Raw genomic sequence first — 14,587 nt, 5'->3', positions numbered from 1 at the left:
GTGCTTTAGGATAGTGGATTTTACCAGATGTATCCTCGGAAGCCATTCAAAGGTTTTACATAGGGGAATTGGCTTGTGTAACTTTTGTTTTGAAAGGATCACTGTGCTTGGTGTATAAAGTCTACATTGTAGGCAGACCAGTTAGGATTCTGTTTAAATAGTCCAGTTTGGAGATGGTAATGGCTTGGGCTGCAACGAGAGTGGTAAGAAGTCCTTGATATCTGGGCCAAGGTAATCTTCTTATAGATGGAATGGCAAGAAGTCTGTGATACCTGGCCTGAAGTTAGCTTGTCTCTGTGTGTGTGTGTGTGTGTGTGAAAGGTTTATTGCCTAAGTTAGCTTGTCTGTGTGTGTGTGTGTGTGTGTGTGTGTGTGTGTGTGTGTGAAAGGTTTATTGCCAGCTTTAGGAATAGTTTGTGAAGAGGAGTGCTGATGAGGTTGGAAATGTGGGTGGAGACCAGATGGTAAAGGGCCTCATCTGCCAGGAAAAGCTGTTGGGGCTTTTATGTTGTGGGGGGAAAAAAAGGAATGGATCTCAGCGTGCATGTTAGAATGTGAGAATCTTTTTATAAATCCTTATGACCAGATTTAGGTTGTGCAGCTGAGTTGCAGACCACTTTCATAGGCAATGGAAATCTAGTCAAGGATTGTAAGCATTGTTTCCTGGTTCAACTTGTGTTTTAGGATGGCTTCTGATTGATCAGTATACTCACAAAGTACTAAAATGTATGGACTTTCCTGTTCAGATTTTTGAGCAGTTTGCCATTTATTTAGACCTAATTCTGACAAACCTTGTTAGCTGGTTTTAGAAGGAGGACATTACTGATTAAAAACTAGAGCTGAGCTGAGCTGAAGCCAGGAACCAGGAGCTTCTTCTGGGTCTCCCACGCAGGTGCAGGATCCCAAGGCTTTGGGCCATCCTCTACTGCTTTCTCAGACCACAAGCAGGGAGCTGGATGGGAAGTGTACCAACTGGGATGCAAACTTTCACCCATACAGGATCCCAGCTCATGCAAGGCAATGAGTTTAGCCACTAGGACCCCGCACCAGGCCGAGCTGCCTCCCCCCCTTTTTTTCTCTCACCGTGAAACCAGCAAGAAGAGATGACATGTAGGAAAAAGAAATTGAGACTCAGTAGCTCTTCAGGGTAAAGGATCTCTTGCCAGTAACCTCAGTAACTTCCCAGTAACTTAAGGTGTTCACAGCATCATTTTTTTTTTTGAAGAGCATGTGGGTTTTTGGAAATTCACCTTAATAGTGGCTTATGTTGTAAAATGTGTTACAGTCACTGGAGACAGAAGAAATTTCAGTCAATGTTTTGTAACATTGAGAAAATGAATTTATTTTTGCCTACTATAAATGATAGTAATTTTTTTTGTGGCAAGAATCAAATACAGATTTTAAAAATTACATAACTCTGTCCTTCACTCTTAAGGTTTCAAACCTCCAGGAAAGTTGAAAGCATCCTGTATTAATAACCAGCATACACTTCGTCTGTCTTTACCAGTTGTTAATTTATCACATTTAAAGCAAGTTTATGCTGTTTGTATACTGTGTTTTGGTTGTTATAAAATCATTTGCCTAAATATTTCACCAGCATTAACTCCTGAACTTTTTAAACGATTTTGAACATGCTTGATCGTTTGTGTTAGTACTTGTGTATTCCAAGTGAGCAGCATTCTAATAATTTAAGGAATAATTATAACACATATAGGGCTTGGTATTATCTGGGGTTTCAGGCATCCTTAGGGATCTTGGATATATCCATTAAGGGAAAAGGTGGAGTTATTGTGCTTATATTTAAATATAGCTTAAAGCATGATTTAAATTTGGAATGTTTCATTTTATCTTCCCAGAACAACAGGATATTGATTTGGATATCGAATTTGATGTGCACCTTGGAATAGCTCATACCCGTTGGGCAACACATGGAGAACCCAATCCTGTCAATAGCCACCCCCAGCGTTCTGATAAAAATAATGGTATGCATAGATTCTGCATGTTTTGGAATGATTGACGAGAGCTGGGATTAGAGAACAGGGAATGTACTCTTAGTTTCATTATCTTTACATATCTTTGAACTGAAAAATTTGAGATATATTGAAGAACTCAATTGTATGTATACGTGAGTGTCTGTATATACAGAAACTGATGTGTTCATCATCCGGCTTGAACATTTATCGGTGTGTGATTTATTAGTTTTATATATACCCTTCCTACCCAAATGATTTTGGGAGTCACTAGATATCCATAGATAACAGATAGTGAGATTTCATAGCATTTGGTTTGCCAGTATTTAAGTGTATTTCTCTAAAAGATAAGGACTTAATAGATTGATGTCTCTTTGATCTTAATATGTAGATTTCCCCATCTTTCTCACATTTCCTTGCAGTATGACAGTTTCCTTTAGTGTAGATTTTGCTAATTGCTTCTATTCCTGCTGTGTTATTTAATGTTTCCTTGCTCCTTGTATTTCTTAGAAATTAGTGCTGTAGGCCTTGATTTACATCTTGAGGTACATGAAGTTGGGGTATCTTTTTTATTTTTAGACTTTCTATTTATTTTGTGTATTTGAAAAGCAGAGAAATGCAGAATGAGTGCATGAGACGAGGACCAGTTCTTCATATTCCAATTTACTCCTCAAAAGCTTGCAACAGATGAGGTGAGGTCAGGTGGAACCAAGGAGCTGGGAGCTAATCTGAGTCTCCCACATGGGTAGCAGGAGTCCGGAGTACTTGTGGTGCCATGTGCTGTGTTGCAGGGTGCATGAAGCTAGAATCAGATGTGGAGCTGGGAATGCCAAGCCTACACCTTTTTGTGTTCTTATCCGCCACTGATGACCATTGTGAAGATAATTTTTCAGGGTTGGTAAAATAGTGATAGTTTATTATTGTCCTTGTTTATATATCTCAAATACTTATGAAAGGGAGCTTTTTCTTATCTACCTGGTTACTCCGAGGTATGAATTATATATTTAAGATCAAATTTCTAATTCTTTGCCTTTCCCAATTTTTTAAAAAATAAAATGGTTCTAATGATTTCCTATGGTGAGCAGTCAATTTTTTTGTTTGGTTTTCAGATTAGCCCAAATTTATTGATTTAAATGTTTTGTCTTAAAACACTGAAGTAATTCTTTATGTTAATACGTAAGTTTTTGTCCCCTTTGGCCATGTGGTTTATTATGTTGCTTCCTGCATCCTTTTGGTGCGATCCCAGTAGGTACAACAGTCATTGTTATCTGGTAGTCCAAGGTGTTGTGATTCATCTGATCTTGCCACTGACTTGGAATCAGTCATTACTCTTTGGAACTCTGCTTCCTTTTAGGGGAAATGACATTTCAAGACTAACCCAGTTCTGAAAGTGTTCATTTGTACCTATACCTTTTCATTTGGCACAACTGCATGATACATTTGTGAGTGTGTCCACATATGCATATGTTTAAGTTTAAATATAAAACACAATGTGTTTTTTACACCAGTAATTTTAATTCAGACCAGAACTCTAAAATTTTTGCTTAATTTTCTTGATCTGATATCTGTATTTCCTTTGAATTGTAGTGAAACACTCAGTTCTTTACACCAGCAGCATTTTACTTTGACTTAAACAACACAGTAATCATACCAACACTAGGATAATAATATGTTTATTGAAAACCTTCTTCCATTGCCTAGTTCATTGCCTAAATGGCTGCAATGGCCAGAGCTGACCTGGTTTGATCCCAGGAGCCAGAAGGTTCTACCTCTTTTCTCAGGCACATTAACAGGGAGCTGGATTGGAAGTGGAGCAGCAAGGACTCAACCAGTGCCCATAAGAGATACTTGCATTGTAGGCAATGGCTTTGCCCACTGTACCACAGCATTATTCTGTTTATTGAAAATTATTTGAGATTTATCATTTTGTCTATACAGTGGATCTATGAGATTGTATATTCAAATTATTATTTTTAAGATGACTTGGAACAGTCTGATATGTGGTTGTGCTACCAGCTGGATACAATGTCTTTTTAATCTCTTTGGTTTTTAAATATTGATTTTTAAAAACATTTTTATTTTTATTCAAAGTTATCAGACATACTTGTGTGGTTCTGATGTCCCATATTTAAGATAAGGTATATTAAAAGAACTCTAAACTGTATCTTTTTTGTTCTTATTCTGTATTTTCATTTAGAAACCATTTAACTAGGTTTTGAGTCTGTTCTTCAATTTTTTTTTAAGATTTATTTATTTTTATAGTAAAGTCAGATATACAGGGAGGAGGAGAGACAGAGAGGGAAATCTTCCATCCATTGATTCACTCCCCAAGCGGCCGCAAAAGCTGAAGCTGAGCCAATTCGAAGCCAGGAGCTTGGAGCCTCTTTCGGGTCTCCTTCATGGGTGCGGGATCCCAAGACTTTGGGCCATCCTTAACTGCTTTCCCAGGCCATAAGCAGGGAGCTGGATGGGAAGTGGAGCTGCTGGAATTAAAACTGGTGTCCATGTGGGATCCTGGTGCTTTCAAAGCGAGGACTTTAGCTGTTAGGCTGCCACGCCGGGCAGCTGGTGGTACTTGGTGCAGTGGTTAAGACCCTCCTTGGGATACCTGCTTCCCCATTTGGAATGTGTGGATTTGAATTCTGACTGTGCTTCCAGTTCTAGTTTTCTGGAGGTAGAAGACAGTGGCTTAAATAGCTGTGTCCTAGCCACAGGGATGCCCGTTTTGGGTGTTGGGCTCCTGACTTCTGCTTAACCCTGGCTGCTGTGAACATTTGTATTTTTATTTCTTACATTTATTCATTTATTTTAAAGGCAGAGTAAGAGATAAAGCAAGCTTCCATCAGCTGTTTCTCCTCCCTGCGACTTTGCTAGGCTGAAGCCACAAACCAAGAACTCTATCCAGTTATCCCACATAGGTAGTAAGGTGTCAAGTTATCTGAGTCATTATATGTTGCTTCCCAGACACAGTAGCAAGGAACTCTGTTGAAAGTGAAGTTGCTAGAACTTGAACTGGCACTTTGATACAGGATACTGGTGCTGTAACCAACAGTTTAACTGGCTATACCACAATGCCTGCCCCTGCTGTGGGCATGTGAAATGGGGATGGAAAATTTGATTTGTTTGTTTGTTTTTTTACCTTTGTCTATCTCTCTGCTTATGAAATAAATTGACACAAGTTTAAAACTTTAAAAATAAGAAAACACTTATGTTTGAATATGCATGTATGTAGTGTGTTATTTCCCCTTTTTGAGTTTTCTGAAAGATTTTTTTGAAAGAGTGAGAGAGAGAGAGAACAAACATGAATACAAGAGCTGCCATTTGCTGGCTTACTCCTTGACTGGCTGTACTCCTTACTCTTGACTGGCTGTACTAACGTGCTGGGGCTGAAGCCAGGCACCTGGGACTCTGACCAGGTCTCCAGCATCGGTGCAGGGGCCCAAGCACTTAAGCCATTTTTCACTGTTGTGCCAGCCACATTAGTGGGGAGCTGGGTCAGAAGTGGAGCAATCAGGACTTGAACTGGCATTCATTGGATGTTGGTATTGCAGGTGGCAGCTTAACCCTTTACAGCAGCCCCTAAGTAAGAACATTTTTGATAACTTACTGTCAGTTTGCATTTAGTACTAATTTTTTCTTTTTTTTTTAAGATTTATTTATTTTATTGGAAAGGCAGACGTACAGAGAGGAGGAGAGACAGAGAGGAAGATGTTCCGTCCGATGATTCACTCCCCAAGTGGCCACAACAGCTGGAGCTGAGCTGATCCGAAGCCAGGAGGCAGGAACTTCTTTCCAGGTCTCCCACACGGGTGCAGGGTCCCAAGGCTTTGGGACGTCCTCGACTGCTTTCCCAGGCCACAAGCAGGAGCTGGATGGGAAGTGGGGCTGCTGGTATTAGAACCAGCGCCCATATGGGATCCTGGTGTGTTCAAGGCGAGGACTTTAGCCACTATGCCATCGTGCCGGGAGTACTAATTTTTTCATGAGTTTCTGAGCCTTAAGCTAATATGAAGTTGCAGTTTTGTGTTTTGTGTATGCATTCATTGATTGCAAATAATAACACTATCAACTCTTGATTATCCATTTTTGCATTTTTCAAAGTAGTTCAATTATAAAGGGTGAAAATTATTCTAAGATCTTATTCATTTGTTCTTGGAAGTATAGTTAACTTCATTTAATTGATATTTTAGGAATTATGGGGATCTTAGGCAAGGGAATTTATAGACTGAATAACTGTTGGACTTTTCCTAGTAAATGCCTTCAACTTCAGTTTTTTTTTTAAAGATGTATTTATTTATTTGAAAGTGAGAGTTACAGAGAGTGAGGAGAGAGGGAGAAAGAGGTATCTTTCATCTGCCACTTGACCCCAAACGGCAGCAGTGTCCAGGACTGGCCCAGCTTGAAGTAAGCAGCTTCGTCCGACTCTCCTACATAGAAACCAGAGCCCAAGCACTTGGGCCACATTCTTCTGCTTTTTCCAGGCAATTAGTAGATGCTGGATTGGAAGCAGAGCAGCCAGTACATTCACCAGCTCTCATAGATGATGCCAACACTACAGCTTGCTGCTTAACCCGCTGCTATCATGCTGGCCTCCCCTTTAGTGTATTGGAGGATCATTGTTTTAGTTCGACAGGCCTCTTTTTAGGCTGATATTCAGGAATGTGTGAGCAGAGAAATGATATAGGTAGTCATTTATTTTAACTCTTTCAGTTTGCAAATGAAGAATCAGGCCCTGTAAGGATGTTTCCTCCATGGGATGACTTGGAGTTAGTAGCTTAACCGCAGCCGAAACTGATGTCTCTGGACTGACTTGGTTCACGCCTCCTGACTCTGTGGGCTTGTGTAGAGCTGCATAAACAGAGCTGTTGGTCTACCTGTTGATAACCTCGTGATGAGAAATACATGATACATGATTATACCTGAATTATACCTGATTATAGCTCAATGCTTGTTTTCACCTGAGAAAAATCTATTCATAGTAGTAGTGATTTATAGCATTTAGTGGGCTCTTAATTTTTTTATCAATATTTTTATCTGTTTCAGAATTTATTGTTATTCACAATGGAATCATCACTAACTACAAAGACTTGAAAAAGTTTTTGGTGAGTAAAGTGATCTCAAGACACTGGTCCTTACATATACTGCTAATGTGAGTGCTGACCTTGTTGCCTGGAATGTGCAGCACCATCTAACTACGGCCAAGTGATTCCTGAGACAGTCCTGTGACTGTAGTGGTTTATTAAACTTTTCTTTAACAGTAGGACAATTCTTTCTCACATGGAAAGACGATCATTCTTTGACTTAATGAATATAAATGACTAGCACTCAGACAAAATGGGACATCTGTTGCATTCTGAAGACCCTGCTTGTCAGTTTTTAATCTCTAAGATTTATAAGAAGAATCGAGACAGAGTCAGGGAAGGTTCTGTGTCCTTCTTGTATCGTAGCTGTAACCTGTACAGTCAGGGAAGTAAGTAGTGGTGGCTCCACGAGTGCCTTCCAAGGACTGATGCAGGGGAACTTTGTGCAGAGATGGGAACATTGTACTTCTTGGCTGGTCTGTGCAGTAGCCATTGTCACAGGAACAGTTGTTTTAGTATGACTGAGGGATTGGATCATTTAATGTTAATTGAATAGACACCCATAGTTAATAGATATATTATTGGATACTAAAATATTATCAAAGAAAAATAATTATATTCATTATGGAATTCATGTTTTGTGTGTTACCTCATGTTTTTTTTTTTTTTTAAAGATTTAATCAGTTTATTACAAAGTCAGATATACAGAGAGGAGGAGAGACAGAGAGGAAGATCTTCCATCTGATGATTCACTCCCCAAGTGAGCTGCAACGGCCGGTGCGTGCCGATCCGATGCCGGGAACCTGGAACCTCTTCCAGGTCTCCCATATGGGTGCAGGGTCCCAAGGCATTGGGCCGTCCTCCGCTGCTTTCCCAGGCCACAAGCAGGGAGCTGGATGGGAAGTGAAGCTGCCAGGATTAGAACCGGCGCCCATATGGGATCCCGGGGCGTTCAAGGCGAGGACTTTAGCCGTTAGGCCACGCTGCCGGGCCCTACCTCATGTTTTAATCATTTAAAAATCTATTCATATGTGGCATACATAGACTTATATGAGTTTTATTTATCTGAAAGAGTTAGAGAGATCTTCCATGTACTAGTTCTCTTCCCAAATGGCTGCTACAGCTTAGGCTGGGCCAGGCTGAAGCAGGAGCCTGGAACTCCATCTGTGTTTTCCACATGGGTGTCAGGGGTCCAAATACTTCGCCGTCTTCCTCTACTTTCTCAGATACCTTAGTCCATTGTGTCATAATGGCAGCCCTGATTTATGTGAGCGTTTTGTTTCATAGAATGCCATACAAAATCAGGGGTGTCCTTAGTTTTGGACAGTTGATGATGGATATGGTATTCAAAAAATAATAGAAAATACTGAGTTTTGAGGGGAAAAGTGTTTTTTGGAAAATATTTGGATATCGTGACTGTCTCCTTAAACATTTTTTCCTACTTTCTGCTTACAGGAGAGCAAAGGATATGACTTTGAATCTGAAACAGACACAGAGACAATCGCCAAGCTTGTTAAGTATATGTATGACAATCGAGAAAGTCAAGATATCAGTTTTACTACCCTGGTGGAGAGAGTTATCCAACAATTGGTATTAAACTACGCTTTTTAAAAGAAAAAAAAAAAGATTTATTTATTTATTTATTTATTTATTTATTTATTTATTTATTTATATTGGAAAGGCCGGTACACAGAGAGGAGATACAGAGAGAAAGATGTATCCGCTGATACACTCCCCAAATGGCCACAATGGCCAGAGCTGTTGTGGTTTATTGGACTTCATTAACAGTAGGACAGTTTTTTCTTCCATGCAGGTGTAGTGCCCCAAGGCCTTGGACCATCCTCTACTGTTCCCCCAAGCCACAAGCAGGAAGCTAGCTGGATGGGAAATGGGGCAGCTTGGTTACTAACTGGCGCCCATATGGGATCCCAGCACATGTAAGGCGAGAATTTTAGCCACTAGACTACCACGCTGGGCCCTAAACTACACTTTTAAATATAATTACTCCAGTGTTAATTATGACATTTTTTATTAAAATTAAGCTTCCTAAGCAGGAGTTATGCTAATTTATTGAGTATTTCTAGCTTTCCTTTTCCATATGTGTAACTATTCAGCTTGACTCCAGTTATTATATAACTTTCTCACATGCAATTGAAAGTCTAATAATTTCACTGTAATTTAGTGTCATGAAAAGTAATACAAATTCCAAGTTTATCAAAAACATTCATGATGCAATAAATTCATGTATACCACATGTGAACATCATACCGAGCATGCAGTGCAGGATTCATCACTCTCTCGCTTTCTGTTCCACTCTTGTTGCCAACCACTTTGCACAAGGATGACATCAGTGAATTCAATCTTTATTCTGGGATAATGCCTGTTTGTATCTGAATCATTCATAATCAACTACTTGTTTTTCTTCTTGGTGACTCCTTGACCCAGAAAAAAATATTTCTATAGATAAGTGCTTTCCATTCAAGAGGAAAATAACATACTCATTCCATCTCAGTTTCCCTAGTTAAGATTGAAGACATTAAATGTCCACAATAGTCCAAATTCATTCCCATTCTCACTCATAATTAGTTTTCTTAATATTCTTTTGTAATGTTTATTTGTTTTAGAGGGTAGAGCAACAAAGAGTGAGAGGGTGATTGTGTGTGTGTTGGAGGTGTGGGGAGTGACCTTTCATTGCTGGTTCACTCCTCAAATAGTTGCAACAGCCAGGGCTGTGCCAGGCCAGTGCCAGGCCAAAGCCAGGAGCTGTAACACCATCTGGGTCTCCTCCATGAGTGGCAGAGTCCCGAGTACTTGGATGAACCAATGTCTGCTGCCTCCCAGGGTGCATGAGTAGGAGGCTGGATTAGAAATGGAGCAGTGGAGATTCAAGCCAGATACTCTGATACAGGACGCCTGATGTACTACAGTACTGACCTCATAACTTTCCCATTTGAAAGCCCTTTACTAAGGTCCAGCCTTTAACTCCCGTGTGCACGCCAGTCTTTATGCTGGATGAAGCAAAAGGCGTTAGGGTACTAAATAATGTAAAGGTTGGTTCCACCTGTTTGAGAGTGATTTTCCAACCTTTTTAGTTGTTACCTGGCCTTTCCCTCCATCTGTTCTGTAATCTAATATATGTCTTATGGTGGTTCTTTTTTTACCTCACTTTCCCTTTTTACTCATTCTTGATTTCCTTAGGCCTTGTCCTTTAGGAAGTTGGGTTGATGGAGTTGTATGATGTGCATGTTAGCATATTTCTGATGTCAAGGTCAACAAGAATGGAATGTCACAGTGCCATGCCACTACAAGGGCAAAGAATGAATTTTGAATATTGGGCATTACTCTTGGGAGCTGTTCTAGTTCTATATAACTAGTTAGTTGTCTTAAGAGATATGCTGTATCTACTGAGGAGTCTTAGTAACAAGTATGTTGCCTGTGTCCCATACTGGTTATTCTGCTGCTGCATTATTTTTTGAAAATTTTTTTATTTTTATTTAAAAGGGAGATTTGCATAGAGAATGAGAGAAAGAGAGAGATCTTTGATCCACTGGTTCACACTCCATGTAGCCACAATGGTTGAAGCTGAGCTGGTCCAAAGTCAGGAGCTTCTTTTTTTTTCTCTCTCTCTTTTTTTTAATTGTTGATTACATTGCATTATGTGACACAGTTTTATAGGCACTGGGATTCCCCCCACCCCCTCCCCCAACCCCCCCCATGGTGGATTCCTCCACCTTGTTGCTTTACCACAATTCTATTTCAGTTGAGATGCTTTCATTGCAAGCATTTACCAAGCATAAAGTCCAGCATCTTATTGTCCAGATAAGTTAAACGGTTTCTTGGGGAGACCATCTCTGGTCTGAAGGTAGAGCCGTCAGAGTATCATCCCAATCAATTAAAAGCCCCGACATTACATCAGTAACAATTTATAACGTTACGGATTTGGTTGACATGGTATTGAGTAACCAATATGTTAAAAGAGGAGAAAAAAAAGGAATGTAAGTTCTGAACCACATCCTGTGACTTCTACATTGGCATTTCAATTATTAGTTTCTATACAACCGGGTTCTAGACACCTTAAAATGTCTATAGATTACTATTCAGCTGTCTCATGTCTACTTTGACTTCAGTATTCAGCAGTTCACAGCATTGAAGCGTGATTTTGCTGAACCTGGTTGTTTTTCGGGTAGTCTAACTGTATAACTCTAACAAGACATATGTCAACAGTTTAGGTGAACAGTTTTAGGAGGGGTGTGCAGAGAAATCTTCAATACCCCAGTGAGGAGTGACTAATCTTAGTGTCCCGCTCAGTGAGTTAAAAGTACATTCCCCCTTGCCATTTCCAAAGTCAGGAGCTTCTTTCTAGGTCTCTCACATGGGTGCAGAGGCCCAAGGACTTGATCCATCCTCTGTTGCTTTCCCCAGTCATAGGTAGGGAGCTAAATCAGAAGTAGAGCAGTTGGGATTCGAACTGTTGCCCATTTGGGATGCTGACATACAGATAGAGGATTAGCTTGTTTTGCCACCATACTGGTCCCTGCTCTGGTTCTGATGCACACTTTATGGGGCAGTTCAAGTACTTGTGTTGCTGCTACTTACGTGAGAGACTTGGATAAAGTTGGGGGTTCATGGCTATAGCCCAGGTCCAGCCCTAGCTGTTGGGTCCATTTGGGAGTGAGCTGGTAGCTCAAAGACCTCTCTCGCTCTCTCTTTCCCTACCTTTCAGTTTGATTCTGTTTTTTAAAAAAGTGGTCTTTTTTTTTTTTTTTAGCTATTATTTGTTGAGCATCTTTGTATTTTGAGTTGGCTTGGTTTAAAAAAGTGGGTTTTTTAGTTGTTTAGAAGCTAGTGCGGAAGAGTAAACGAAAAGATTCTTTGCTGAAGCAAGTGTTTTCAACATTTCACGTTTGGCAATTGATTATAATAAACATTGTTAATGCCTTTTTATCTCTCCATAGGAAGGTGCTTTTGCGCTTGTGTTTAAAAGCGTTCATTTTCCTGGACAAGCAGTTGGCACAAGGTACATATACATCTAATAATAAGTAAAACTTACATATTTCTGGAACATTTGAGCCCCAAGTTTATTTTGTGTAGACTCTACACGAACCTTTTCTGTAAAAAGTCTGCCTTGGGCATATCTGTGTGAGTACATTTATTTTTGAATGCTTCCATTTAACAGGATCCCTGAATAAAGCAGATCCGTTTGGGTATTTACAATTGGCCTTTTGTCTCTGGTAGAGGTCATCATGGTTATTTTGTGAAATTTGCTTATTGCAAATTTTTGTATTTCAGTCCCTAAAACATTATCTTTCTTTGTATTTTTTTGAAATACATTTTGGGCAGATTTCTAGAAAGTCATGACATCACTACTTTTGCTAGGGTGTTTGGGCCAGATTGTGAAGTCCTTTGTAGAGTGGTGAGGCTCCTTAAGGTTTGGTAAGAAAGGCGCTTTGAAGCTGAAGGCAGGATGGATTGAGGATAAGGTACTAAACATTTATGTAACAGTACTCTATGCACAATTGAGAGTCAAGTTCCATTTAGTATTAAAAAGAAAAATTTAAAAACCGTTGTATACAGGGATAGGCAAAGTTTTCCTGAATAGTAAATATTTTAGGCTGTCTGGGCCATTTAACTTCTGTGGTGACTTCTGTGCTCGGCTCCTGCAATGTGACAGCAGCTGTAGAACACAGGTAGAAGAATGATTATGGTCTACAGCAATAAAAAATGATTGGATGCAATTTTAATTTTTTGCTTCAAAGGGACAATAACAGTAAAAGTCCATTTACAAAAAATGGAAAGTCTGTCCTGTAGCTCTTCATTTAATAAACCCATACTTCTGTGTAACTGTAGTTGAGTTTGGAGGGTTTTTTTTTTTTAAGGTTTATTAGGTTTTTTTGAAGATTGATTTATTTTTATTGGAAAGTTAGATATACAGAGAGGAGGAGAGACAGAAAGATCTTCCTTACTCCCAAGGGGCCACAATGGCTGGAGCTGAGCTAGTTCAAAGCCAGGAGCCTGGAACCTGGAGCCTCTTCGGATCTCCCACCCAGGTGCAGGATCCCAAGGCTTTGGGCTGTCCTCGACTGCTTTCCCAGGCCTGAAGCAAGGAGCTGGATGCGAAGTGGGGTTGCTGGTATTAAAACCGGTGTCCATATGGGATCCCATTGCATTCAAAGCGAGGACTTTAGCTGCTAGGCTACCACACTGGGCCTGGTTTATTAGTTTTTGTACACTTGAAAAGCAGAACAACAGAAAGAGAAGATATTGATACTAAGCATGGGATTTTTTTTCTAATTGTATCCTCTATCTAGTCAGCCATAATTCTAGAGTCATTTTTTTAGCCTATTGAGAAGTTTTGGTTGCATGTACAAGGGTGATTATTAAATTGGGTCTAACACCCAAATACCAACAGCATCCAAGGCTAAGCCGGGACAAAGCCAGGCTCCCAAAATTCTGGTGGGGTCTCCCACATGTCTGGCAGGTGCCTAAGCATCTCGGCTATCGTCTCTGCCTTTGAGGTGCCATAGTATGAAGCTGGATCTGAATTCAAACCAGAACTCCAGTGTGGGGTATGGGTGTCCTAAACAGTGTGCTCACTTGCTTTGCCACAGTGGCTTACCCTGAAAAATTTAACCATTATTTGAAGAGGGTTGGCTCATAACATTTCAGGTTTTGCAGTTAGCATATTATTTATAAAAATGCTTTAATATTGATTAATATTGTATTTACAGGCGAGGTAGCCCTCTGCTGATTGGTGTCCGGAGTGAACATAAACTTTCCACCGATCACATTCCAATACTCTACAGAACAGGTAAAGCAGCTCCCACATCATGCGATGGGGAACATGTCTTACTTAAGTGAAGTGGATATAAAGATGTATTACCCTTATGTTGAAATAAATGTCCCTTTGATCAGATCCTGGAACGTATGTAGTTATGTTTGGACATGAGAAGATTTGTTTTTGTGAGTTCTCTGACAAGTAGAATTTTTTTTCTGTTGTATATCTTTAGCTAGGACTCAGATTGGATCAAAATACTCACGGTGGGGATCACAGGGCGAAAGAGGTGGGAAATGCACTGTGCATGGACGGGGAGGAGCCTTATTTTCTTTTGTTTGTTCTTTACTAATTCTTGGAGTGAATGAATGTGCTGGGCCTCTAAAAATATGCTTATTTTTATGGGGAAATATATTTTCACATTATTTTTCTAATTTGCAGAGTACATTTTGTCTGTCTGCTTTTGCCATTTAGGAAACTGCTTTTAATTTGTTTCATTAAAATCTCAGATTTGAAAAAGTAGTTGAAGTTGTAAAGTTTGTTTTACCTTGTTTTAACATCTGTAGAATACATGCTTAGGTGAACAAAACAGCATTGTATGCCAGGCTATTGTAGATTGAGCTAAATGGTAGTTGAAACATTCAGGTTAACTTAACTGAAAGATATTTAAGTAGTCTTTATTTTATGCATGACATTTTATATTGGATATAACACTAATATCTTGATTGGCTTTATTTGAATTTGAAGTCATTCTATTTATATTG

The 14,587-nt window shown here is 39.6% G+C and overlaps 1 protein-coding gene across 1 annotated transcript in view; it reads left to right on the top strand.

The window, feature by feature from the left end:
* GFPT1 (glutamine--fructose-6-phosphate transaminase 1) overlaps positions 1 to 14,587 on the top strand; it is a 56,835-nt gene that overhangs the window by 17,992 nt on the left and 24,256 nt on the right. Inside the window, exons 4-8 of the mRNA XM_058667912.1 lie at positions 1,857 to 1,982; positions 7,014 to 7,072; positions 8,507 to 8,641; positions 12,007 to 12,068; positions 13,780 to 13,859. Coding sequence (XP_058523895.1) covers positions 1,857 to 1,982; positions 7,014 to 7,072; positions 8,507 to 8,641; positions 12,007 to 12,068; positions 13,780 to 13,859 — 462 coding nt within the window. The remainder of the gene's footprint in view (positions 1 to 1,856; positions 1,983 to 7,013; positions 7,073 to 8,506; positions 8,642 to 12,006; positions 12,069 to 13,779; positions 13,860 to 14,587) is intronic.

The sequence above is a fragment of the Ochotona princeps genome, chromosome 8 (assembly GCF_030435755.1).
Source record: "Ochotona princeps isolate mOchPri1 chromosome 8, mOchPri1.hap1, whole genome shotgun sequence".
NCBI classification, from domain to species: Eukaryota; Metazoa; Chordata; class Mammalia; order Lagomorpha; family Ochotonidae; genus Ochotona; species Ochotona princeps.
The sequence above is the reverse complement of the archived record's forward strand: the minus strand, read 5'-3'. Positions and strand labels throughout refer to the sequence as shown.